The 27,464-nt window shown below is 16.8% G+C and overlaps 6 protein-coding genes across 6 annotated transcripts, besides 58 other annotated features; 4 read left to right on the top strand and 2 right to left on the bottom strand. All coding sequences in view use genetic code 6, as the record gives it.

The window, feature by feature from the left end:
• Positions 1 to 253: 253 nt before the first annotated feature.
• IMG5_123680 (hypothetical protein) lies at positions 254 to 1,363 on the top strand (the record flags this gene model as incomplete). Its single annotated transcript, XM_004032320.1, has 2 exons — positions 254 to 1,038; positions 1,099 to 1,363. The coding sequence occupies 2 exons, from the start codon at positions 254 to 256 to the stop codon at positions 1,361 to 1,363; spliced, it is 1,050 nt and encodes a 349-aa protein (XP_004032368.1).
• Positions 1,269 to 1,305: a microsatellite.
• Positions 1,364 to 1,382: 19 nt separating the features above from the next.
• Positions 1,383 to 1,449: a microsatellite.
• Positions 1,398 to 1,458: a microsatellite.
• Positions 1,399 to 1,458: a microsatellite.
• A 97-nt stretch (positions 1,459 to 1,555) lies between these two features.
• Positions 1,556 to 1,604: a microsatellite.
• A 28-nt stretch (positions 1,605 to 1,632) lies between these two features.
• Positions 1,633 to 1,661: a microsatellite.
• A 1,181-nt stretch (positions 1,662 to 2,842) lies between these two features.
• Positions 2,843 to 2,878: a microsatellite.
• Positions 2,879 to 2,950: 72 nt separating this feature from the next.
• IMG5_123670 (hypothetical protein) lies at positions 2,951 to 4,547 on the top strand (the record flags this gene model as incomplete). The annotated part of the gene is made up of 8 exons (XM_004032319.1): positions 2,951 to 3,094; positions 3,138 to 3,189; positions 3,237 to 3,476; positions 3,521 to 3,615; positions 3,728 to 3,939; positions 4,121 to 4,263; positions 4,321 to 4,382; positions 4,505 to 4,547. 5 exons carry the CDS (start codon positions 2,951 to 2,953, stop codon positions 3,890 to 3,892), a joined length of 696 nt encoding a protein of 231 aa, XP_004032367.1. The 3' UTR covers positions 3,893 to 3,939; positions 4,121 to 4,263; positions 4,321 to 4,382; positions 4,505 to 4,547.
• Positions 3,647 to 3,733: a microsatellite.
• Positions 3,965 to 4,036: a microsatellite.
• Positions 4,061 to 4,094: a microsatellite.
• Positions 4,437 to 4,496: a microsatellite.
• Positions 4,548 to 6,705: 2,158 nt separating the features above from the next.
• Positions 6,706 to 6,766: a microsatellite.
• Positions 6,767 to 7,072: 306 nt separating this feature from the next.
• Positions 7,073 to 7,118: a microsatellite.
• An 11-nt stretch (positions 7,119 to 7,129) lies between these two features.
• Positions 7,130 to 7,165: a microsatellite.
• A 245-nt stretch (positions 7,166 to 7,410) lies between these two features.
• Positions 7,411 to 7,472: a microsatellite.
• Positions 7,473 to 7,658: 186 nt separating this feature from the next.
• Positions 7,659 to 8,553, bottom strand: IMG5_123660 (Ras family protein, putative; the record flags this gene model as incomplete). Its single annotated transcript, XM_004032318.1, has 4 exons — positions 7,659 to 7,720; positions 7,852 to 8,138; positions 8,200 to 8,233; positions 8,289 to 8,553. 4 exons carry the CDS (start codon positions 8,551 to 8,553, stop codon positions 7,659 to 7,661), a joined length of 648 nt encoding a protein of 215 aa, XP_004032366.1.
• A 66-nt stretch (positions 8,554 to 8,619) lies between these two features.
• Positions 8,620 to 8,681: a microsatellite.
• A 1,723-nt stretch (positions 8,682 to 10,404) lies between these two features.
• Positions 10,405 to 10,457: a microsatellite.
• Positions 10,422 to 10,511: a microsatellite.
• A 301-nt stretch (positions 10,512 to 10,812) lies between these two features.
• Positions 10,813 to 10,872: a microsatellite.
• Positions 10,819 to 10,879: a microsatellite.
• Positions 10,830 to 10,964: a microsatellite.
• Positions 10,838 to 10,948: a microsatellite.
• Positions 10,899 to 10,945: a microsatellite.
• Positions 10,954 to 16,161, bottom strand: IMG5_123650 (zinc-binding dehydrogenase family protein, putative; the record flags this gene model as incomplete). The annotated part of the gene is made up of 7 exons (XM_004032317.1): positions 10,954 to 11,885; positions 12,631 to 13,425; positions 14,539 to 14,668; positions 15,040 to 15,486; positions 15,529 to 15,744; positions 15,981 to 16,078; positions 16,119 to 16,161. The coding sequence occupies 7 exons, from the start codon at positions 16,159 to 16,161 to the stop codon at positions 10,954 to 10,956; spliced, it is 2,661 nt and encodes an 886-aa protein (XP_004032365.1).
• Positions 12,093 to 12,122: a microsatellite.
• Positions 12,340 to 12,429: a microsatellite.
• Positions 12,444 to 12,530: a microsatellite.
• Positions 12,447 to 12,534: a microsatellite.
• Positions 12,493 to 12,533: a microsatellite.
• Positions 14,753 to 14,885: a microsatellite.
• Positions 14,787 to 14,885: a microsatellite.
• Positions 14,880 to 14,992: a microsatellite.
• Positions 14,891 to 14,988: a microsatellite.
• Positions 14,915 to 15,002: a microsatellite.
• Positions 14,942 to 15,002: a microsatellite.
• Positions 14,946 to 15,008: a microsatellite.
• Positions 15,595 to 15,642: a microsatellite.
• Positions 15,746 to 15,791: a microsatellite.
• Positions 15,810 to 15,937: a microsatellite.
• A 266-nt stretch (positions 16,162 to 16,427) lies between the features above and the next one.
• Positions 16,428 to 16,493: a microsatellite.
• A 77-nt stretch (positions 16,494 to 16,570) lies between these two features.
• Positions 16,571 to 16,626: a microsatellite.
• Positions 16,578 to 16,669: a microsatellite.
• A 1,739-nt stretch (positions 16,670 to 18,408) lies between these two features.
• Positions 18,409 to 18,442: a microsatellite.
• A 1,069-nt stretch (positions 18,443 to 19,511) lies between these two features.
• Positions 19,512 to 19,559: a microsatellite.
• Positions 19,518 to 19,567: a microsatellite.
• Positions 19,518 to 19,575: a microsatellite.
• Positions 19,521 to 19,576: a microsatellite.
• A 2,050-nt stretch (positions 19,577 to 21,626) lies between these two features.
• Positions 21,627 to 24,316, top strand: IMG5_123640 (lmbr1-like conserved region family protein, putative; the record flags this gene model as incomplete). The annotated part of the gene is made up of 7 exons (XM_004032316.1): positions 21,627 to 22,419; positions 22,591 to 22,637; positions 22,679 to 22,743; positions 22,841 to 23,403; positions 23,483 to 23,714; positions 23,758 to 24,092; positions 24,135 to 24,316. 7 exons carry the CDS (start codon positions 21,627 to 21,629, stop codon positions 24,314 to 24,316), a joined length of 2,217 nt encoding a protein of 738 aa, XP_004032364.1.
• Positions 22,027 to 22,101: a microsatellite.
• Positions 22,039 to 22,101: a microsatellite.
• Positions 22,438 to 22,491: a microsatellite.
• Positions 22,550 to 22,585: a microsatellite.
• Positions 22,781 to 22,832: a microsatellite.
• Positions 23,418 to 23,447: a microsatellite.
• Positions 24,094 to 24,130: a microsatellite.
• A 254-nt stretch (positions 24,317 to 24,570) lies between the features above and the next one.
• Positions 24,571 to 24,650: a microsatellite.
• Positions 24,615 to 24,659: a microsatellite.
• A 14-nt stretch (positions 24,660 to 24,673) lies between these two features.
• On the top strand, positions 24,674 to 26,313 carry IMG5_123630 (hypothetical protein). Its single transcript, XM_004032315.1, has 5 exons — positions 24,674 to 24,780; positions 24,843 to 24,929; positions 24,975 to 25,117; positions 25,161 to 25,759; positions 25,811 to 26,313. Exons 1-5 carry the CDS (start codon positions 24,699 to 24,701, stop codon positions 26,250 to 26,252), a joined length of 1,353 nt encoding a protein of 450 aa, XP_004032363.1. The 5' UTR covers positions 24,674 to 24,698; the 3' UTR covers positions 26,253 to 26,313.
• Positions 24,809 to 24,841: a microsatellite.
• Positions 26,253 to 26,320: a microsatellite.
• Positions 26,279 to 26,320: a microsatellite.
• Positions 26,321 to 27,464: the final 1,144 nt, after the last annotated feature.

Here is a 27,464-nt window from a genome sequence, read left to right as displayed (position 1 = left end):
AACTAATAATTTTATATATAACTATCCAGAAAACTTAATTTTAAATTAATATTTATAAAATAACAATACCACCTATATAAATTTAAAGCAAAATCTGAATTAAGACATCCGAAACAAATACTATAAAATCCGTTAAAATAATCCTCCTGAAAAGCTTGACTTGACCAAACCCTATATAAAAATCTAAGTAATGAAAACTAATTAAGAAGAGTTAAATAGTATAAACTAAATTTATTTTATAACACCTTAAGGGATGATCAACTCCAAAAAAAATACGACCTGCGAGGATATAGTTATAGGCCGCCAAGAAACAATAAAAGAGCTAGAACAACAAGAAATTTTCCCAAACGACATTGTATTACCACCTTCAGATAGATCAATTTCAAGAATCCATTGTAAAATAATAACAAAAGACGGTTTTAGAATACCAAAGCCTTTCTCGTATTAATTCTGCATTTTTTTAAAAGCCTTAAAACACTATTAATGCAACCTTCCTGATTTCATAATAAAAGAAATATGGGATTTTTGCAGAAATAAGTACGCTTTTTACATTGTAGACATAGGAAGTGCTATGGGAACTTATGTAAAGATAAAATACGAAAAATCTCAAATTTTAGAAAAAGGACAAGCATTTCTTATTGGTGCAGACAGGCAATTTTACATAATAGACGTAAATCATAATAATAGAGGAAAAGATAGTAATCATTAAGAAGACTTCATTAATTTTTTACTTACAGAAAAAAAAGAAAATAATACAATAATACACGGTCTTAGTAATGAAGAGTTCTAATAATTCGAAGTACTTTATAATTAATTAAATTAAGAAAATAATAATAATTAAGACACATTAGGTCTTGAATACAAAATGAATTTAAGGCCTTTTGTAAAGGTTAAAATTAGTTAAAATGGAAATCCTCATATCTTTGTCTTAAATGAATAAAATATATAGTAAGAATTCAAAATTGGAAGATCTTAGGAGTGTGCTATATAAATTAATGTAAATACTATTTCGAGAAAATAATCCAGAATCATTTATTAGTATTAAAAATATATATAAAAAAAAATATTTATATGTTTTTATTAAATATCATTATAAAGAGATAATAAATGGTAAATAAGAGATGGTGATTTTTAAAAAGAAAGCGCTAACGGAACATGGGTTTCCTTAAGTGATTACAGAGAAAAAAGTTAAGGAAAATAAGAAAGTGAACCAAAAGAAATTGAAGACGGAACTGAAATTAAAGTAAGTGATTCAATATTGAAAATTGAAATTCATAATAATAAAAAAAATTTAAAATAATAAAATTCATTTATTACGGACTCGGATAAAAAATATATGGATATAGAAAAATTATTGAAATGAATATTTAAACAAAATAAAAATTATATTAAATAATTTATATTATATAAATATAAATATATATTATATATATATATATATATAATATAGTTATATATTTAACTAAATAATTTAAAAATTAATTTTTAATTTTTTAAAATATTTTAATTTATAATTATCTATTATATATTTTTTATTTTTTTCAACTTATTGTACTTTTTATATTATATATTTCTTTATTTTTTTTATTTATGTATTTTTTATTAACATTTAGTATTAAATTAATATAAAAATTTATAATTTTATTTTATAATTTATTTTACAAATAACATATATTAATTACACCTTTACTTTTATAAATATATTAATATATATAATTAAAAATAATAATTATAAATATTTTTATTTTTATATTAATTATAAATAATATCCAAAATTATATCAATATTTTGCGTCAGTACTAAAAGGATTTAAATAATCTCTAAAATATGTTTTCTTTTTTTTTTTTTTAATCTTCATTAATTTTTATCCTAAAGGAGATGAAATCTATATAAATTAAAAAAAAAAATCAAAAAATAGTTATAATTATTTTTAATTTTTTTTTACTTCATCTGGAATATTAGGAGTATTAGTAATATATTATTTTATTACTTCATATGATTTTTTATCATCATCTAAAATATTATTATTATAAATTATTTCTAAACTAGAATTTTATTTTTCAATCTAAATCTATAAAATAGGAATGTCTTAAGTATCAGATAAATATTAATTTTCTATTTATTCTACTAATTATTATTATTAATTTTATTCATTTATCTTTGGTTATTCAATTTACTATTTCTCGTCTTATTTATTTTATATAAAAATTAAATTTTTATTTACTTTTTTAATTTTATGTTTAGTATTAATTTTTTTAATTCTTTCTTAATAAATTTAATATCTCATTTTAAAAATCGCTTTAATTTCCTTGATTTTAAAATCTTTCAAGGATTTCGAAAATTTCAGGTTCATTATAAATTACCATTTCTTTTAATTTTTTATTATTAATTATTAAAAAAAATGATAGTTAATGTTATTTTTTTTAGTTACCTTTTAATTTAATCTTTTCATTTTCAGAAATCGTTCCTTTTTTATAGAATTCTGCACTATAATAAAATAATTTTGCATGAGGTAATTATAATTAATCCATTTTTATTTTTTTATTATTAATTATTATAAAAAATATAAAATTAAATATAATTTTCTATCTTATTTTATATTAAAATATTTATTATTTTCTACCCTTCTTTTTTTAATAATTTTTATATTAATTTTATATAAATTAAGCTTGCTTCTTAGATTTTGAAAATATTTTTTTTTTTTTATTATTATTTTTTTTTTTTGTTAAAATAAATAAATTTATCAAAATTTTATTTAAACATAAAAATTGATAAAATAAAAAACAATAAAATATTTATAAATGTATTTATATAAAATAATCAATATTTAAAAATAAGAAAAATATATATATATATATATATATATATATATATATATTTTTACAAGATTTTTTTTTTATAAAAATAAGAAAAATTTCATAATTTATATATACAAAACAAAACTAAAAAAATGAAATTATTTTAAAGATTAAACAAATTCAATTTTTCATCTATTTCTGAATCCCCTTTATAAAGATAACTATTAGTCAATAAAAATAAAAATGCAGTAAGATTTGAAAATCAAAATAAAACATGGACATATTAAGAAATCGAAGTAATTATAAACCAAAAATTTTATATAGATAAATAAAAAAAAGACTCATTCAAATGCTTTTGCATATGGTTTAACTGAACTTGGATGGAAATAAGGTATATAAAAAAAATATATAATAAATAATAAAAAAAATTAAATATAGGTGATAAATTACTTTTATGGGTTGAAAAAAATCATACAAGTGAAATAGTTTGTGCATAATTAGGAGCAGCTAAAACAGGAGTAGTTTTGATTCCATTATATGCCCAAAATGAATAAGAATTAGAAAGTGCAATTAATGAATCGAATGCAAATGGTATTTTATTAAGTCCTAATAGTAAAGGATAATAAGATAAAAAATATATTGATATTATTAATTCAGTAATACCTGAATTATAAAGAAGTATTTATTTTTATTTTTAAAATAAATTATTGAAAAAATTATAGCCAGTAATGGAGGTGCTTTAAAAAGTAGATTTTCTTAATTAAGACATGTCTTCCATACAGGATTTTATACATTTTAAGGAACTTTTAAATATAGAGTAATAATTTTAAAAAAAATGATTAACTTTAATAACAAAAAAAAATAATTAAAATAATTTTTTATAAAAAAAATTAAAAATAATAATAAATATTGTATAAATAAAAAAAAAGTAATTATTAGTCTACGCAAGCAAAAATTTCAATACTTTATCATTGCCAAAAGTAGATCTAAATGCTACTCTATTCTTATCAAATAATAAATCATATAATTTAAAAGAACTTATTTCGCAATCTGAAGGAGCAAACAAAGAATCAAATTTAAGCGAAAAAAACTGAAGTTTTTATAACAGGTGATGCTAGAAATGTATAAGCTTTTTCAGTAGGTAATACTAATTTTATATTAATACAATATATATATATATATATAAATATAAATATAATATATATAAATATAATATATATATTTTATATAATATATATGAATAAATATTGAAAATAAAAAGATATATTTTTATATATATTATATTTTTATTATATTTAAATTTATTTCAATATATATTTAAGGTGTTTTACATTCCTTGTTATATGGAAATTATTCCATATATACTGGAGCTTAAGATCTAAATAAAGTAGGTGAAGTTTTAAGACTTTATTAGTAACCTTTACTTTTTGTAGACACTATTATAGCCTAAAAAACATAAAAATTAGTAATTAATATTTTATAATTTTAGTTTATATTTTTATTAAAAAAATTATAATTTAAGGAAAATTAAGAAAATTTTTCTAATATATTAAATATTATAAGTAGTGATGAATCAGTAAATAAGTAAAAATATTAAAATAAAATTTTTTATAAAAAAATATATTTATTTATATTCTAATATATAAATAAATATATATATATATATATATATATATATATATATATATATATATATATTTCTAAAGATTATTTAGAAACAAATAAGTTTAATAACTTAAACTTTGAAAAGATAAATTTTTATTAAAGAATTTTATTTATTAAGTTTAATAATATTTATTTATCATATTTTTAGATTTAAAAAAAACATTTTTAAATTCATATAACATTATTTTATTTTTTATATATATTTTAAAATAATTAATTTTTTTTTTTTTTTAATAAATTTAAAATAAAATTTTACATAAAACATTTTTAAATATAAAATATATTTATTTATATTTTTTTAAAAAAAACATAATTTCATTCATAAAAATTATCATCAATATTACTTATAATAAATTAAGCGATTAAAATTGCAAAAGCAATTCCTGTCGAACAAATTAATCCGAATCCAATTTTAGAAATAAATTGGATAAATAAATTATAAATACTATTTTTAGATTCAATATTTGTATCCATGATAATTATTTATCCACCGTCTAATAAAATAATAAATTTCCTTTTAAAATTATTTTTAATAAAATTACAATATATATATATATATATATATACTTATTTACAAAGATTATATTTATTAATTTTCTGTAATTTCATAAAATTAAATGTCTTTTACCATTTTTTATTTTAATTTATTCTTAACATCATTTATTTAATATATTTCTATATTAATATTATGTAATTTTAAATATTTAATATTTTTAACCAGTTTAAAATTATGATTTTATATTATTAACCTTTTACAAATCTATTAAATATAATTTATTTTCACCATTTAAACCATTTGTCAACTATATATTAATTTTTATTTAATAATTTTTTTTTTTAAAAAAAAAAAAAAATACTAAACAAATATATTATCCAATATTTGAAAAAACCATTTTTTTTATAGTATTTCTTCCATTAAATATTTTTTAATAATTATTTATTTCTAATTCAAATATAGTAATGTTTGATATTTAACTATTTTTTATATTATATTTATTTAAAAACAAAAAAAAAAAATTAAGAACTTAAAATTAATCAAAATTAAATTATTATTAATAAAACTAATAATTAAAATCTTTTATTCGTGAGAATATATTATATTTATATTAGAAAATAAATTTCTTTAAGATAAATCTTAAAAATCAGTCTATATCTATAATATATATACATATATATATTAAAATATTTATTTTAAAAATAAACATAATTAGTTATTCTCCTTGAAAATAAATTAGAATAATTATTTTCATAAAAATATCTTTCTAATAAATTATGTTATTTTAATTCATTTAATTCCTAAAAATCAATTTCAAATATTTCACAATTTAATAAAATTTCAGAATTTTCTTTTCTATATAAAAATAAATAAATTAAAAACATTTTTTTATTTTTAATAATAAAACTTTATATATGTAATAATTGTTTTTTATTTTTCTCTTATTTAAACAATTTATATATTTATAATTTAAATATATTCAATATTATCTTATCTAATTTTCGGAATTTCAATAATTTATTAATCTCCTCCATTAATATATTAAAATATTCCTATAATTTATTTTATATTTTATATAATAATATTAAAATAAATACTTATCAAATTAAATAGCATTCAAAAATATTTTTCCTGGAATATAATTATATACGAGTAGTTTATTATAAAAAGCAAATTTATTAATTTGTACTTTATCTAAACCAATTTCATAATAATTAACTTTTAATTAACTAAACTAATTTATAAAATTATAAATTTATTCTACTTTAAATTATTTCTAATTACTAAATTTTACAAAAAATTAATTTTCTTTAAAATTATTTAACTCTTTCATTTAAATAAAACCTTCATTACAAAACCCTTTTCTCATAAATTCTCAAATAATTATTTTAATCCGAATCTTTATAAAGAAAAACTATATTCTAATAAACTGAGTCATATATAAATTCATTTACAGTCCCATTAATTTTATCAAAAGTGCACAAATTCCAAAATTAAAAATTACAATTATTATTATCATTATTAAAATCAAAATTATTTAATTTTAAAATAATAATGTCTTTTTGTTTTATTTATAATTTATGCTTTTTTTTATATATATATAAAAAAAATACTTGAATTTGCACTCTTATCATGAATATAATTTTATTTAATATAGATATTAAAAAAAATTAATTTTTATTATTATCATATATTAATTTATTAATAGAATTTTTAGAAATCAAATTTTCTAAACAGTAATTGATTTATTTATTTAATATTTCATTAAAAATATTCTCGTTATTTTCTTAAAAATATTTATCTTATTCATTATTTCTACAATAATATTATTATTAACTTTTGGTTATATTTTGTACAATTAAATGCTTATAATTATTCTTCAAACTTTCCAAAAATGTATATTTATCATTGTATAATTATTTATCTTCGTTTGAATTTTAAATTTCACCTTATATTAAGGGTATATTTAATCCTATTTTATTCAATATATCAGGTAATAAAATTGAAATAATGGCGCATAATGTTATAAATATTGAATTCATAAGGTTATAATAAAAAAAAAAAAAAAAAATTAATAAATATTATTTTAAATTTTTATAAATAAAATAAATATTATTAAAACAAAAATCAAATATAGAAAAAAAAAAATATTAAAAAAAGTAATTAATAAATATTTATATATATATATATATATATATATATATATTAGTTTTTACATATAATAAAACTTAAATAAAACTAAATAAAAATGCAAACACAAATATATAATTATTAAAAAATACATATTACATAAAATATTTAAATAATGATTATTTTTACATTTTGCAACTTAAAATAAATAATAATATATTTATATAAATATTCTACGATATATATTTTTTTAAATTAAGATAATTAATATCCATCTAAGATATTCAAATAATTAAAAACAATATGTTTTTTTAAACGCATGTTAAGTGAACATATATTATATAAAAAATTTAAATGAACATATAGTATATAAACAAGTTAAGAAAACCAATTTTTTATATTTAAAATTATAAATTTTACTTATATTTTTTTTTTGAATATAAAAAAAATTAATTGTATAAATAAGGGCAAAAAAAGATTAAAAATTCAATAAAAACACTATTTATATATTTTCTATTTTAATTTTTTAATTATTATATATATATATATTTTTAAATAATAACATAAATTCAGCAACTACAACAACCAGAGTTTTATTTTACAGGTTATTAATCATAAGAAACTATATCTTCTTTTTTAAGGATAATATCATTATCATTATTTTTAAAACTTTAATTATTTATTTATTAACATTTATGACTATCTTTATAAATTGCTTTATTTATTTTCAAATAAATAATATACTTAATAAAATATTAATACATTATATTAGAAATTCGAAAGATTCTTTAACATTCTATCCTGTTAAAGAACTTGTTTCCTAATAAATTAAATTGTTTTTTTAACAAAATTCTAGTACTTCTTCTTTATTTACTTATCTATTAATTGGATTTTCTTCAATTAAATCTAATTTATTTCCTATAAGCATTATTTTAATTCCTTCTTCGGTATGATTTTCGATTTCTTTTAACCATTTTTTTGAATTCAAAAATGACTAATAATCACACAAATCAAAAAATAATAAAGCGCCTACACTTTTTCGATAATGTCTATTATTTTTTATATATATATATATATATATTTTTGTTTTTTATATAATTAAATTAATACGCTGCTGTTATTGATTTATATTTCTCTGAACCAGCTATTTTTTTATAATTTTATTTTTAAATTATTTTAATCATAAATTACTAAATTACATGTATCCCATATTTAAGCTTTTACTATGCCTTCTCCATCTTGTAGAAGTACTGATTTCGATAAATATTCAACTCCTATTGTTGGAAGTTGATTTTTTGGTAAAACTCCTTTTACATATCTTATTAAAAAACTTGTTTTTCCTACCCTTGCGTCTCCAACTAAAATTACTTTTTATATTTTTTATTGAATTAATATAATCCTTTATTATATTAAAAAATATTTACTTTTATATAAATAATCATGATTTTCTTATTTTGTTGTCATTAACTATTATTTTTTATTTTATTTTGTATAAATAGATAACTTGATTAGTATAAAAAAATCTACAATTTTATTTATTTCAAATATTATTTTTTTTTTATTTATTTATTTTAAATTTAATTTTTGTTTATATAAAATATTCTTTTTTTTTATTATTATTATTATTTTATAAAATTAACAGGTTATATATATAAAATGATAACTTGAAATCTTTAAATATTAGAAGAAAAAAAAAAAAAATACTTAAATAAAGATATAATAATAATTAAACATATAAGAACAAAAATGTATAATGTTTTTTGTATTTTCGATAAATATTCCATACTTTTTTTTTTTTTTTTTAAGAAAAAATTAATTTATTAAATGCTTAGAATATATAATTAATAAATGAAATCCATTTAGATTAATAAAATAATAATTAATTTAAATTTTATGTCTATATTTCATTATTATATTTAATTATTGCCAAATAATTTATTATATTTAACTAAGAGACTGAATATAAAATTTTATATAAATGAATTTATTCTTAATTTTAATTATTATTTATATATATTTATAAATAGATAATAAATCAAAAGTTTATCAAATTATCTGATTTACAATAATTTTTCTTTATCTTTTTATAATTTTAAAAAATCAGTTTATAAATTTGAATTAACCCTATTATTTAGCTACTTAAAACAACATTTTTAATAAATATAATAATAATTTAAATGTATTTTTAATTATTATGAATATTCGGATTTAGAAAATGCTAATTTTCCTTATAAATAGCTATGAAAATGAATAAAAAATACTAAAATATAAGTTTGCATCAAATATTTACAAATATTACTATTATAGATATAAATTAAATAAATAGAAATAAAATTAGGGTTAATTATTGTATTAAAAATATGAAATATTAATGAATAATATAACACTTTTTTTTTTTTTTTTTTTCAAAATTTAATTAATTTTTGAATTCATTTTTAGTACAATTTCTAATAATAGTAAAAACACTAAAAAAATCTTTCTTAAAAATGTTTAACTTTACAAAAAAAAAATTATTGAAAAAAGCTATTTTTGTTTAAAGTTACCACAAAATTATAATATATAGAGTCTTTATTGGATAATTAAATAACAAAATAATTAGACTTGTTAAAAAACTAGCATAATTATAAGCTCAAAGTCATTACGAGTGAGATAAATAAATTAAAAAACCTTCTAGATGTAAATACTAGAGAAATCGAAGCCTTAATTAATCAAAATAAGGTGCTAAAAGAAAACTTTGAGGAAGAAAATAACATATTAAGGATATAAAATAAATTGAGAACAATTATGAATTAGTTAATAATGAAATATGAAAATGAAGCTATTAATGTCTAATTATAATGCTTAGGATATAAAAGGGGCTAAAACATAATAATTAAAATTAATTAAAAGTTTTAGAAAAAAAATGGTATGTTTAAACACAAAAAAAAAAAAATTAATATTATAAAAATATTTAATCTAAAAATATAATAAATTAGAATGTAAATGTTGAGTAAATAAAAAAGATATTATTAATTATAAAAGAAATTATAAATTTTATGTCTCAAATAATGAAATTAAAGATATATTTGGAATTATTTAAATTAAAATAAAATTATATTATTATTTGATTAAATATATTATATATTTTTTTGAATTTTGTTATTTTTAAAAAATAAAAACACTCAAAAAATGAATTTTATTTTTAATATATTAATGATTATTCTTATGTTAAAAATTTAATTAAAAAGGAAAATACTTATAATTAATATTATAATATTTTATTTATATTTATTATAATTTAAGAATAAAAAAAAATCATAATATAATGAAATAAATAATAAGATACTAAAAATAAAAAATATAAAATAAAAATAAATATAAAAAAAATATAGAATATAATAATATATTTAAAAAAATATCTTAGATATAATATATATATTTAATCAAATAAAATTAATATTAATTTTTTATATAATTAAAAAAAAATTATAATGAAAAATTTACAATTAAATAAATCCATTTTTTTAAATTTTATATAAAAATATACGATAATTTGTTTATATATGTTATTTATATATAAGTAATAATTTAATATTATATAGCAAAATATAAAATATAAATGTATAATTATTTAAATATATTTTTATTTTTATATATAAAATATATTAATTTCAAAATTAATTAAAAAAATAAAAATTATTTTTTTTAATTTTATATACTATAATTTTAAACATATTTGAAATAAAATAAATATATAAATAATATATAAATATTTATATATTTATATATATATATTAATATATATATATATTATTTATGAAATTTATAAATATATTTTTTTATATATATTTATATCTTTTTATATCATTATTTATATATTATTTTTCATTTATATAACTAAGGCTTTATTATAACTTTTCCTTTAGTCATATTTTTTTAATAAACATCAATAGCTTAATTTCCTTAATTTAATGAAAACTCTCCTTAAATCTCAGTTTTAAGTAAACTACCTAACAATGTTTACATTTCCTATGCCATAAATTAAAATCCTTGAATTCCCACTTAAGCTAAATGTTTTTTAAGCCACCAACCAGTAACTGTTTTTTCTTAAAATACGAATTCTTATTAAGAAACTTAGACTGGTTCTTAATCTAGAATTCCATAGATATAAGCTGTTGAACCATCAGGCATATTTTCTAGTACTTATCCTGTTAACTTTCCTCCTACCGCATCAAAGAAAATCGTCGCGTTATTTTTTACGGCTAATTCTTTTATTTTTACTTTAAAATCTTCTTTTTCTGAGTTTAATATTATTTCAGCACCTTCTTTTTCTAGTTCTTTTACTTATTCTTCCCTTCGGACAACATTTATTACTTTAATGTTGTTTTTTTGGAAATATCTTACAAACATTTTTCCCAAAGCAGATGCAGCAGCTGAATGCACAACTGCTTTTACATTTTTTTATTAAACAGTTTATAACATTCCTATTACTGTAAAAGGATTCACGAAACTAGTACTTGCTTAATTGAATGAAATATCGCCTTTTATTTCAATAGCATATTAAGCCTCAACTATTGTATATTCTGAATATGAACCTTGTTCAGAAGTAGTTATAAAAGATACATTTTTTCCTACAAGAGAGTCGGCTATGTCATTTCCTCCGCTTTTTACTACAGTACCAGAACCTTCAAACCCTGCAACACAAGGTGCTTTTCTTTAATGTGGGTATTTATTTTATATAAATAAGAGATCGGAAGGATTTATAGGAGCTGATTCAACTTTTATAAGAACTTAATTAGGCTATAAAGCAGGTATATCTATTTCTTTTACAATTAAAGGTTAACAATATTCTTGTAAATAAAGAGCTTTTGTTTTTTTTATTTCCATAGATTCTTGATATGTGATTTTTATATCAGTATGATTTTTATTATTAGATTTATTTAATAAAATTTATTATAAGTTCAAAAAAAGGTGTTTAAAGCATAAAGTACAAAAAAAAAAATTCTTTTTTATATAATAAAAGAAAAAAAAGATAAATTTAAAAAAAATAAATTACTGATAAAATAATATTGAAGATATATATATTTCTTTTTTAATAAAAAAAAAAAAAATTTTAAAAATTAATTGTATATAACAATGTTTAAAAAATTTTTATAATATAATACGTAACTAAATTTATTTTATAAATATAAAAAAAATGACTTAATTAAGTATGATATAAAATAATTAAATGATTCATTTAACTAAATAATAAATCATTACTAATAATACATATAAATATATCTATTATAAATATATATATATATATATATAAATATATATATAAATATATATATATATATATATATATATATATTTATAATTTTCCTACATTATTATATTTTTTAATTATTTTTTACTTAATCTTTTTAAAATTTTTAATAATTTTTTTTTTTATTTTTTATTTTTTTATATAATTTTTTATTAAAAAAAATATATAAAATAATGTATATATATATTAATTTTTTCAAAAACTAAATATATTTAATTATTTATTATAAATCATTCCTTATATTATTTTACTTTCATATTTTTCCCCATCTATTGAAAATTATCCATGTCCACTTCCTAAATCTTCTAATCTAAATGCTTTTATCTTTTAATGTGAAAATTTAATTCCACTATTTTTTTAAAAATGTTATCCACTCTAAAACTTCAATACAAATTTTACAAACTACCACCATCCTTCATTTTTACTAACATATTATAAATCTAAAAACCCATCATCTATTTTGCATAAAGGTGCACATACATAATCTTTAGTAATCATAGGAGTATTCATTAACATAAAATACTTAAATTCATTCTCTATATGTTTCCAATCTTCATTATTCTCCAAACTTTATTCTAAAGGAGGTAATGCATCTATATTTTAACAAGTAAAAGATAATTTCCCTTTATAATTTTTCTAAAAAATTGCTCTATAAACGCCAAAAACATCAAATCTAAGATCAGACAAAAACCTCAAATGTTCTGAGTTTAAGTCACAATCGCAAATATATGACCAAGCTACTGATAAAACTCCATAAAAATGCTAATTTTAACTGCATTAGAATTTAAATATATCCATTTTATGAAATACACCTTTACAAATTTAATAAGCAGCACACTCTAAAGTTCTAGGCTCCTAAATTTAATATAAAATACTAGAAATAATTGCATTGCCACTTCCACCAGGTAAAATACCTAAACCTATATAATCTAAAATTTCATCTCTATCGTTTCTTTTAAATAATCCATTTATTATTTCATGAGGTAAACCATCTCCTGAAACAGAAATTAATCCTTTGTAATCTAATAATTATTCTTTATTCATATCTATATAAAAAAAAGATTATATATAAATATTATTTATATGATTTAATATATATATTTATATATAAATATATATACTTAATATCTTTTCTTTAGCATGATTTCTTTTTTTTGTTATTATTACTTCAGTTTTTATTCCCGATTTTTCAAAAAGATATTTAATTTTGTTCCATTTCTTTTAACTTTGACCATTTCCACCTTAAGGATTAATAAAAATTAGAAACTTATCATTTGTATTTACGAGTATTTACTATTTTAAATTTTCTTTATTATTTTCTATATAATTTTTATTTCTGGCATAATTTTGTAATAAAATTTTAAGTACGTTCATTTTTTATAAATCAAAATGATAAAAATTTAAATTAGATAAATATCTATTTTCTTGTTGTCCAAATTTTTTTGTGTATTTTTTAAATGTATAAATAGTAAATTTATATATTTTAGTTTTCTTAATCTATATATAATCGCACCCTAAAAAGTCCTCCCATTATATTTTTATTTATATAGATTTAACATCGTTTTCTAATTTATATATTTCTATAAATTCATTTCTTATAGTTATATTAGCCTCTATTTTTATATTTTTTAATGGATCAAATGATATATATAATGTATCTTCTAATAATATTTCCTTTGAAGTCTCTACAAAATCTATAAAAGGAAAATAACTAGATTGTATTATAGAATGTTTTTTATTAATAGTTTATAAATTATTCATTATATTAACTTCCTCTTATAAGATTTCATTAGAGTTACTTGAAACTAATATATTATTATTTGATAACATATTTTTTATTTTTTTTAAGTTTAAATTATAAAATATTATTATTATATTGTATTTATTTTATAATTTAAAAAAAAAATTTAATGTTATTTTTTAATTTTTAAAAGCGTATTTTATTTATAATGTTAAAAATATAAAAGATATTATTTTAATTATTTTAAATAACTATATTTTTATTTAAAAAATATAATTATGAAAGAATTTTTTTTTATCTAAAATATATTAATTTATTTAATAGTAAAATAATTATTAAAAATATAAAAAAAAAAATTATATATAATTATTTATCATATGAAAAATTTTAAATATTCATTATTATTTTTTTAAAAAACTTAAATCAATTTCTTCATCTCCTTCATCTTCTCCGCCTTAATTAATATACCATTTTTGTATGTTTTCACAAACAACACCTTTATTTCCATCTCCAATAAAAATGTCGTTAATAGAAAGAACAGGAATAATCTATTAAAAATAATAAAATTATATTATATATATTTTATATATAAAATATTTAATTATTTTGAATTTAAAAATTTTTAATAATAAAAAAATAAAAATAGATAAAAAAATATATTATTTAAAATATAATAACATATACAAATATATAAATAAAAAGATATATAAATATATAAAAATATAAAAAAATAAAAATTTGAATAAATAAATATATAAATATATATTATATATATTTATATTTTTATATATTTATATTTTTATATATTTATATACTTATATTTTTTATTTTATTTTTATTTTTATCTATTTTTATTTTATGTTTATATATTTTTTTTTATTTAATATAAATAATTTTTAATAATTTATATTTAATTTACTTTATCTCCACCAAATAATATAACCTCAATTGCATTTTTAAATATAAAATCTAAATTAAAGTATTTTATTTATATTTAATTAATTATTTTTTTTGGTATTAATTCTTCTTTCATAAATTAAAAGCATTTTTTTAAAGTTGTTCCTTCTACTATTTTCTCTCCAGGTGGTGTCCAAAATTCTTGATTTTTCAATACAATACCAATATTAGCCATTGCAGCTTCCAATACATTTCCGTTTTCGTCTATTTTTAATCCTTAATATCCTCCTTTTTATTTAGATGTATTAGCTATAATTGCGTTTTCTAAATAATTTGTTGATTTAGCTGATTTTATCATATTTTCTTATTATTCACCTAATTAAACACAATACTCTTTAACTCCTTTATTTAGAATTTCAACATTAGTATTAGGTATAAAAGTACAACAATAAAAAATAGGTTATTTATCCTTTATAAAATAAATATAAATTAAATAAATAAATAATATTACAAAAGAATAAATTCCAAAATCACCTTTTCCAGAAGACAACCAAATTCTCATATTTAAATTAATATCTTATAAATTAATATCAGAACATTATTATAATTTAATATAAGAAAATTAAGATAATTCTATCATTTTTTACTTTATTTCTTCTATAGATAAAGGTAATTAAATACCAACTTTTGTAGCAGAAGCTTAAAATCTATCTAAATGTTATTATAACTAATTTTAAAAAAAATTATATTATAATTATATAAAAAAATGTATATATTTGTATAAAAATAAAAATATATATATAAATATATATGTATTATATATTTTTTTTTAAAATAAATATATATATTTACATATATATATATTAATATATATTTTACATAAGATAATTTATATATATATATATATATATATATATATAAATGATTTATTATTACTAAATATTATATATTTATTAAAATTACTCTATGAAATCTATATTTTTTTATTTACATGCTATCAAATATACCATGGCATCTATTTATTAATCTATCGTCTAATGGTATTAACATATATGCACTATCTTTTTTTTTTTTAGTTATTTTTATATTTTTTTTTTTTACCTTCTATTATTAAATCTAAATCTGAAGAATAAAAAGCCAACATTTATATGTTTTTTTGTCTATATATTTTATTCTATAGCTTTTATTATATCATCTTTAGATCCGATTTTCGTTTTAAAAGGTAAATTGAATAGTTATTTATTCATTATATTTTATATAATTATTTTTATAAAGATATAAAAATATGTAAAAAATTGAAAAAATATTTTTTTTTTATATTAAATACATTATTATTTATAATTAATTAATATATAATAAAATACAATGTAATTTTTTTTATATTCTTAGTAAAATATATAGTAAAATTTGTATATATATAAATAAATTATATATAAAATATAAATATATTTAATTTTACATAATTATATATATAATTATATGTATATGTATGTTTATTACTTTTATTTATATTTAGAAATCTTTATAAATTTTATCATAATTATTTGTATATTATATTAAATTTTATAATAATATAATTTTTTATAAAAATTTAAATATTTTATATAATTAAAAAAACATATAAATTTTAAATATTTTATTTAATTTAAATAATAAAATTGAATTTAAATAAAAAACACTTTAAATTAAAATATAATAAATTTATATAAGTTAATATTTATTAAATAACTAATCTTAAAAATAATATAAACATATAAATATAAATTTTAAAAATACAATATAAAAGTAAATTAAAATTATAAATTTAATTTATGTTTCCTATTATTAATAAATATAAAAAAATGATTATATAAATTTTTTATTATTTAAAATAAAAAATTATATACATTCAATATATTATATTATAAAAACACTAAATAGATACAAATTTTATATATATATATATTTTTTTAAAAAAAATTAATAATTTTTTTTTAATTAATTATAAAATATATAAAAAATTAAATGAAAAATTAAATATTCGAAATCTGGGATTAATATTTAGATAAATAACTAACACATTTTGTAGTTGAATACGAATTTGATTTTGACTAAATAAGTACTAAACTATAAAAAGCCCTTTAAAACTTTCATATATCAAAGGAAGCTTGCTAAAATAGATGGTACTAAATACATTAAGAAAGAAAAAAGACCAAAAAGAGGTTGTGTAGTAAAAAGTAGTTAAAAGCTTATTAAATTGTCAAGATCCTGCATAAAATTTATCATTAAACGAAATAATAGATAGACTTCCTTAATAAAGAACTAATAAAGATTACTTAAATATAACCTAACAAGAAAAAGAAAGTTCCTATTATATAAATGATTAAGGCGAAAAATTAAAGCCAACAAGCTTTAATGTATTAAAGGATAGTATATTGGGAATAAAAGACAAAGAGAAAAGAGAAGAATAATAAAAAAAAAGAGAATTAGAATTTTTTAGGAATCTAGAAAAACTAGCTTATGAAAATGACTAAGAAATATATAATAAGCCTCTAATGTAATAATATATATATAAAAAAAAGAATTATATTAATAAATAAATAGATTTAGAGCTAAATTTATATAAGGAAATGATTTCGTTGTCGAATAAGAAGAATTAACAAATGAATATGCAAGTAAAATATTGGCTTAAAAAATTAATATTAAAACAAGTGGTAATTTACCTTAAGATAATTTTAATTTAGCTCCAGAACCGGAAATGGGAATCAAAATGATGGATAATTTCGTAAGTATGTTTGCTAGAGAAAAAACTGAGGAAAAAACCGAATTAAAAAAAGACGAAAAAAACGAAGACAATTTAAATTAAGAAAATTAAGAAATATAGGAAATATAAGAAGAAGAAGAATAAGAAATTTTAGAAGAATTAAAAATAAATACTAATATAGATGAGGTTGTTTAAGAATTAGAAAAAGTAAAAAAGGAGTTTAAATAAATAATTTCTTTTAAAATTAATAATAAATAGTAGAAGACTAAAAGATAAATAATTTCGCTTATATTGATAAATAATTAATTGAAAAAAGTATAAAATAATTAAAAAATCAAAAATAAAACTCAGAAAATAATCAAGAAGAAAAAGAAGAAGAGGATTATAAGAATACAAAAAATCACATAAAAAATCTAAATGAAATTCTCAATGAAGAAGATAACGAAGAAGATGAAGAAGATGATTTTTATTTAGAAGCTTAAAGAAAAGGTATTTAAAAAGAAGAAGAAATAGAACAATATATAAAGAAAAGAAAAGAATAGAACAAAAAAGAGAAATAAATACTTAAATAAAAAAGTACTTCTTTTATAGAAAAAAACAAACAAATATAAAGTTATTAAAAAAACGATCAATATGACTATATAAATGAAGAAAATGAAGATCAAGAAAAAGAAGATTAAGAGAATAAAGAATATTACGATTTTCATACCAGCAATAATTTCAAAAAACAATTAGAAGAAGAAAAAAAAAGATTCGAATAAAAAAAAAAAAATCAAGATTAAATAAAAAACGAAAATAGTCTTAATATAAACGAAGAAATATTAACAATTTAATAAACTTAGGCTTTTAAAAAATTGCTCTTAGAAAAAAATTAAGAGTTAGAATAATATTAACAATAAGAAAATAATAATAATGATAGTAATAATGTATATTTAGAAGAAACAATTAAAAAATTAAATACTTTTAAGCTCATAAATACTCTTTTTAATTCATAGATGACCATATTTCTTTTTTAGAAAAACATTACGAATTACTCCCTTCTATAGGAAATTATATTTTCTATACATTTTAAACTTTCAATTAAAATATTTATTTCTTAAATGATATATTAAGTACATTATATAAATTTTTTAAAATAATATAATAAACAAAAATAAATAATATAAATTAGATTATTTTTAATAAAATAAACTTTAATCCTTCTAATTAGGCACTTTTTCTTTTACAGAAAATTACATATAGAAATTCGATGAAAAAACACTTCAAAACGCATTGTTTTTATCTTTTCTAATTGAAAATAATCCCAAAGACATCCTAAAAATTAGTCTAAAAAATTTAATTTCAAAAAAAACATAAAAAGACCTAACAAAAAAAGGTTATAAAATCGAAAATAAAATATTAGAAGATCTATTAAATAAGAATATAAAACAATCTGATATTAAGAACTTATTTGAAAAACCCCAAAATACATTCCATATATTACAAGAAACTGAAGAAACACTAAAAAAAAGATAAAATAATATAATAATACTCAAAAACAGCAACAATAGTTTATAATATTTATTTTAAATACTAGAGCAAAATCAAGTATAACTGTTAGGAATGAAATCATTCTATAATAATCCAAATTTATAAGAAATTATTAAAAAAAACTTAGAAACTCATATAATATTAAAATAATAAAATACGCAATATATAATAATAGCAATATCAAATTATGAAACATTAACAAAAAGTATAAAAATAAATAAATATAAATATATATATATTTATATATATATATATTTATATATATATATTCATATATTTTTATATAGAAATTTAAAAATCTTTAAAATTAAATGATGACATTATTTTTTTATCAAACTATGTATATACAAAGAGATTTTTTTCATATTTTTTTACTGGTTAACTTTACTAATAATAAAAATACTTAGATTAATAAATTTACAAAAACCCTTTTTTTTTGTTAAACTCATTCTCAATTTAATAAACTGAATAATTCTATATATTTACAGATTTTTTTTTTAACAACTCTTTATTAAATATTCCTAAAATTTTTTAAAAATTATATAAATACAACGTAGAATTAATAAATATAAAAAAACTGTAAAATAATTATGATTTTTAGTCTTAAATATAAAACCAAAACTTTCTTAATCCTCTGAATTTTTTCCTCTAAAATTAAAACCTTGAAAAAATGTATTTAATATTGCACCTAAAACTTTAAAAATCCTTAAAAAAAAAACTAACAAATGACCCTAAATAAATAATCAAAATCATCCCAGAAGATGATTTTTAAAAAACCCAAATTTCAAATTTTTTTTTTAATTCTTCACTAAAACCATCAGAATTTACCCTAACAGATGATTTCCCGTATATATTAGCTCTTTATTACCCTCAATAACCTTAAAATGTCCCCGAAAAAGCTTTAATTAGCAAACTAACCTACCTTTTGGGACAAGAAAGTACACATGAACTCCTAAACATATCCAAATTTTCCCAAAATCTCGACTAAAGTGACTTAATTGACTTCTTCTAAGCCTTTATTTGCAAAAACAATTCTATTAATAAAAAAACAGCACCTAAAATCCCATAATATATCCCTTATTTTACCTAAAAAACGCTTGAAAAGTCACCTTTAGTTCTGCTTTTAAGAATTTAAAGTCCAAAATTGCCGGAAAAATTCCAAAAATTGATTTAAAATCCATAACTTACTGAAAATAATATTCTTTAAAAAACTTTCCCAGAAACCACCGAATTTTTTACCTTTTAAATTTCTTGTTCTGAACTCGAGAATTTCTCCAAAAAAATAAACTTAAACCCGATTGATGATATTTTTCTAAGTGAAAGTTTCATACACGATATACCTAAAAGTGAAAAAAAAGGCGATTTTAAACAAGAAAGTGTTCTTTTAGTAGATTTTAGACTATTAAAAGTCCTACTTTTTATCGGTTTTTTCAAAATATTAGAGTCTTTATAATTTGAAGTACTTTTTTCTGTAAAAATAAAAGAAAATTAGCCCCTAGAGGAAGTCTTTTTAGACTAAAAAATTGAAACTTATGAAAAAAAAGACTATTTATGTTTAATATTGAAGAGAAAAAATGCACTTTTTTATACAAGAAAAGTACTGAAAAACGAACTTGAAGAAAAATATAAGGCTTTTAGTAAAAACAAAGAAGAAATTTTATAAAAAATGGTCTTTTGTGCTGAAAACTACGGTCATTTTTAAAAAATAATATAAGAAATAAAGCTTTTATAAAGCTCAGTTTTCAGTGTTTTTTTAAACGAAAATTAAAACTTATTAAATTTAAAGGAAAAAGCAGTTCTTTTAATATAATTTGAAGGTAAATATTATGATATTTTCAGAAAAATGGAAGATTTAAAATTTAGAATAGAAAAATTTGTAATAGTTTAAAAATTAGATAAGAACGAGGTTTAATTTTTCTCTTAATTTTTCTAACCAAAATTTAATATGAATAATATTGTAAATATTAATATATTTTTATCTTTATTTAAAAAAAAAATAAAAATAGTAAAAATATTTTGATAAAATAAATTATATTTAAGATAATAAATTTACTTTTTCATTTATATAAGTAGATTGTAAAAATGCAGTTTCGTTCGCAGATGCATTAGGTACAGTTAGAATTGATGATAATGGAGATTTTAAATAGATTATTTAAGGTTCTTTATTTGGTAAAAAAAATAATTTCTTTTTATATACAGATAATTAAGAAAATGTATAAAAAAAAATAGAGTTTTATTAAAATTTATATTATTTTTATTTAAGGTTTAAAGATTAATTGCTTATGTATTTTAAAATTAAATGTGAATAAAATAAAATAAAAATTAATATTTATTTTATGTAATTATATATAAGATTAAAAGAAAATAGGGATTTAATATTATAATTTTTATGTGAAAAAATTTATATACATATAAATATTTATAAATTTATATAATTATTATATATTAACCAGTAAATATAATGCTATGTTGATAATTTTTTAGATTAGTTTGTCTTATAATATATTTTAATTAATAAATAATAGTCATTAAAAATACTAAAATTTAATTTAAAGTTAAAAGAAAATTTAAATTAATTCCGATTTTTATTACACTAATTAAATAATAATTAGTTTGTAAATTTATTTAAAAGATTTGTAAATAATTTTATAAACAAAAATTTATTAAATAAAATAATTTATGCTTTTTTTTTTTAATAATGTTAAACATTGTTTAATATATTTCCTTAATTTTATCATATAAAATAATTATAAATATATATATATATATATATATATATATATACATATACATATATATTTATATAAATATTTTATAATTTAATCATTAAATTTTAAATATAGTTATAAATTTTAAAAACAACATATTCATATCAATTATTTTATTTTTAGAATTATTTATTATAATAATATATCAATTAATTTTAAAATGTATTAATTGTTCTATTTTATTTATTTATTAATAAAATTAAAATATTACTTAAATTATAGAAAAAAAATATTAAAAAAATTTCCAAATTATATACATAAATATAAAAAATGGCTGATGTATTTTTAATAATAATATCAATAGTTATTGCAATTTTACTCACTTTTACAAGCTTTTATTTACTAATATTATATTGTCATCGTAACATTATTAAAATATAAAATAATATTAAATAAATGCTAAAAATTATCATATAAATAAGATGATAAAAATAACTTATATTTAATAATGTCAATAACATATATTTAAAAAATAATTATATTATATATATATATATATAAATAAAAATATATATATTAAAAATATAAATAGCTGATGATAGAGGGTGGGGAACATCGTTATTTTGCAAAATAATTGTCGTAATTTAAAACAAATTATAAAATAATAATAAAATAAAAAGATTATAGGATGTACTTTGAGTTGGGCTTAAGTACTAATTTTACCATTAGATGTATCAAATTCAAGGTAAATAAAAAAAAAATATTAATATACATTTAAATAAATATATATATATATATATATATATATATATATACATATATCTATCTATATATTTTAAAAGAGGAAATGGCAATGATTTAAATATGGAAGTTTTTTGGTAAATTATATATATGATAATTGGAATAATGGTAAGCATAGTAATTCCATTCGCTCAACTAATGTATGAAACGGACGATGAGAAGCCGTTTCTATCTCGTTTATTATCAGCTTTATTTATGGAAATATGTTATTTTATAGTTATATCCATAGCCTATTTTATATCATGGGCATATTTAAAATTTGCAGACATTCCTATCGAATACATCACAAATACGAGTTCAAATCCTTTTGTTCCTTCTGATTAACTAGTAGTTTAAAGTGCAGTTTCAAAACTTATGAATTATAATAATATTTCAATTACATATGAAGTTAGCTTTATTATTTATGTTATGGCTTTTACCAGTTTTATTGGTAATTTTTTATTTGTTTTATTCGGAGGAGTTGGACTTTTTGCACTCCCTATAGACTTAATTTAAGAATTTATTAATAAACCTAAATTGCGAAGTAGTAAGGAAGCTTATGAAATAAAGGAAATTTTAAAATAAAAAACAAAAAAATTAATTGAATAAGGAATAGAAGTTAAAAGTATATATCTTTATTATATTATATGTATATATATGTATATATATATAAATACACATATATATTTTTATTTTAATAATAGGATAACTTTCAGAAACAAGCGTAGCAGATGGATATTGGCAAAAAAGAAAAGAAAATAATAAATTAAAAAAAATGTAAAATCAATTTCGAGTAAATGTTTTAAGTTTAGAAAGAGATTATTAAATTTTTAAATTAGAATTAAATATAGTAGGTATTAATCCAGCTATATGGTTTTTTAAATTAATAGGTGGAGTTATTTTTTTTATTGTTTCTATTATTTGGTGGTTACATATGTAAATTAAAATAAATAAACATATATTAAATAAAAACCTTTAGAATCTTATATGTATTATCAAGTGATATAAATGGATTTCCTAAAGCTCCTTTTTTAAATGAAATGCTTATTGAATTAGAATCATCGGGAGTAAGTTTTCTTTCGACTGCTCTTTTCGCATTTTTATCATTATATTTACTTTGGTGTGTTCAAAAAGGAAATATTAAATTTGGATTAAGAATTCCTTTTATATTTACTTTACATCCAATGAAAGTGAATGAAACATGGATGAATAGTTTTCTTTTTAATATAAACCTTGTTTTAATATGTAGTGTTGCTGTTTGTTAATTTTGCGCAAAAGCTTTCTCTTAATATGCTAGATTAACTGCTATTGATAGTATTTTTATTTTATTTTTTATTTTTTTTTATTCTTTAATAGATATATTTAATACATAAGTCAAAAATTTAAGATTTTTTAAATATTTCTATAATGATAATGTATTTGAATATGCAATTGTTGTTTGGTCGGTTTTAACTTGTCTTTATTTGATTATTAGAACTTCAGATAAACCCAAATAGTTATAAGAAATAGAAGAATTAAGAAAACAAAAGATTAAATGATACTTTTTTTTTTTTTTTGTATTTAAAATAATAAAAAGTTATATATATAGATAGATTGTATTAATATGTATAATTTTATTTTATTTATTTTTTTAAATAATTTTTTTATATTTATATATTAGTTTATAGATGTTTAATTTTTTTTTTTTCAAAAAAGCTTGTATAAATTGTAATTTTTTTAAAAAAAACTTTTCAATATTATTTATTTTAAAAATATTAAAAAAAAAATAACATTTTTTATTTATTTCTTATAAAAAATAATAATATTTATTTATTAATAAATGATATTCTGATCTTATTAAAATAATATATTTTTAAAAATTAATATATTTATAATAATAATTAAATTATATATAAATAAAAAAATATTAAAAAAATCTAAATGGGAAACCAACAAGGACAGGGCGCATTTGGTAATTTACCAAACTAAAAAGATAAAAAAGATTAAAAAAAGAAAGATTAAAGTAACCACAAAAAAATTTAATAAATCCTAAAAAATAAAATAAAAAAATAAATATAAAAAAAGTGCCAAAAGAGAAGAAAGTAATCCCAGCACGTATCGGTCGTAAAAAAAAGAATAAAGGAGTCGACACAGCTGTAAAATTACCAACAGGTAACCTATAAAATTAAAAAAATCAACTAATAATATAAATAAAAGTCACTCCAGTAACTAAATGCCGTCTTAGACAATTAAAATTAGACCGTATAAAAGATTATTTATTAATGGAATAAGAATTTATATAGAATCACGAAAAACAAAAACCCGAAATAAGCGACATTGAAGATGACGAGCATGAAACCGTAAAAAAAAAGCTCAATAAAACATATATATATATATATTTAGGAAGAAAGAAAAAAAATAGAACAACTTAGAGGATCTCCAATGTTAATAGGAAACCTAGAGGAATTTATAGACGAAGATCATGCCATAGTATCATCCATAGGTCCCGAATATTACGTAAATATTTTATCTTTTGTTGACAAAGATTAACTAGAACCCGGATCTACAGTATTATTAAACCATCGTAGTATGAGTGTAGTAGGTATAATGTAAGATGAAGTAGACCCTATGTTAAATGTTATGAAAGTAGAAAAAGCTCCTTTAGAAAGTTATGCTGATATAGGTGGTTTAGAGGTTCAAATCACTGAAATAAAAGAGGCAGTCGAACTCCCTTTAACCCATCCTGAAATTTACGAAGATATGGGTATAAAACCTCCTAAAGGAGTTATCCTATATGGACCTCCAGGTACAGGAAAAACACTTTTAGCCAAAGCTGTTGCAAATGAAACTTCGGCTACTTTCCTTAGAATTGTTGGTTCGGAATTAATTTAAAAATATGCTGGTGAAGGCCCTAAATTAGTAAGGGAATTATTTAGAGTAGCCGAAGAACATGCTCCTACAATTGTTTTTATTGATGAAATAGATGCCGTAGGTTCTAAAAGGTTTATTTATTTTTCAAAAGAAAAAAAAAAAAAAATATTTATATTTAATAGATATAACACATCAAGTGGAGGAGAAAAAGAAATTTAAAGAACAATGCTTGAATTGTTGAATTAATTAGACGGATTTGATTCTAGATCAGATGTAAAAGTTATCTTAGCTACCAATAAAATAGAGTCTCTAGATCCTGCCCTTATTAGACCAGGTAGAATTGACAGAAAAATAGAATTCCCAGTACCTGATATGAAAACAAAGAAAAAAATCTTCCAAATTCATACAACGAAAATGAACATTACAGAAAATGTAGTCTTCGATAGTTTCGTGCATGCAAAAGATGATTTAAATGGGGCAGATATTAAGGCTATGTGTACTGAAGCTGGACTCTTGGCTTTAAGAGAAAGAAGAATGAAAGTCACTTTGGAGGACTTCGAAAAAGCTAAAGATAAAGTCCTTTAACTTAAGAAAGGGGATGTACCAGAAGGATTATATATTTGATTTTTTTGTTTTGTTTTGTTTCATTATTTTGTTTTAGTTTTTTTTTTTTTTTTCATTTTTTTTTTTTTATATTTTAAATTTACACTTTTATTTTATTAACAATAAATGAATAGTTTTTTATAATTATATATTAAAAAAAAATAAAAACTCGACATAATTGATATTTAATTAATTTTAGAAATATAAAAAAATCTTTTATTTTCTATATATGAAAAAAAAATTAAAAAATATTAGTTATAATGTTAAATATTTATTTTGTGATTTTTTTTTTTTTTTTTTTGAATATATATTAATAAAAAAATATTAAGATTTGGTATATAGAGTAATATGTGTTTTAATTAAAATATAAAATTATTAATTTGCTTATGTAATTTATATTTGTTTCCGTGAAATTAAAAGCTATAATTTATATATAATAAATTATGCATTTAATTTCAATTTATTTTACAATAAATTATGGAGTTTAATTTAGCACCTTAAACCACCCTTTAAGCTATTTTTACCTGCCTATAGGACCGCAAAGTGCATAAAAATTGTATTTTTTTTTTATTTTAAATTTATTTTTTAATAAAAAATAATTATAAAATAAACAATACTAAATATTGTATATAAAGAAATAAATAAAAATAAAAATATACATAATTAAAAATAGCTTTTTTATATAAATTAAAAAAATATTATCTCTAATATAAATTTATAAAACATTATATATTTTTTTTTAAAGAAAAAGTCCATTCATTTATTATTGGTTTTTTTTTTTTTTTTCTTATATATAATTTTTCTATAAAATACATTTATTTTCTTTCTCAAACTTTACACATTATTAAAAGGAAAGTATTTCTCGAATTACCGAATTCTTAAGTTTTATAAAAATTAACAATAAACATATGAGTATCATCAAAAATAAGTTCAAAGTCATTAGAAATTTAAAAATTCTTATAAGTATTTTTATTAGTTTTCTATCTTTAAAAGACTTAAGTCCTTTTTTATGCAAAATTGTAATTATTTTATAAAGATTTATCATAACAACTATTTTATTTACTTCAATTTATATCTTCTAAATCCAAAACATTGAACAATTTTTTATATATAGTTTCTTGATTAGTAATATAGACTATTTTATTCTTTAATATTAACTAACCTAACTATTTACTTTATACGATATCATTTAATTATCTATAGACAGATTAAATTAACTACTTAATTGATCAT

Source organism: Ichthyophthirius multifiliis, assembly GCF_000220395.1.
Source record: "Ichthyophthirius multifiliis unplaced genomic scaffold scaff_1120509250980, whole genome shotgun sequence".
NCBI classification, from domain to species: Eukaryota; Ciliophora; class Oligohymenophorea; order Hymenostomatida; genus Ichthyophthirius; species Ichthyophthirius multifiliis.
Note: the sequence above shows the minus strand (reverse complement) of the source record. Positions and strands in the feature narration are given on the sequence as shown.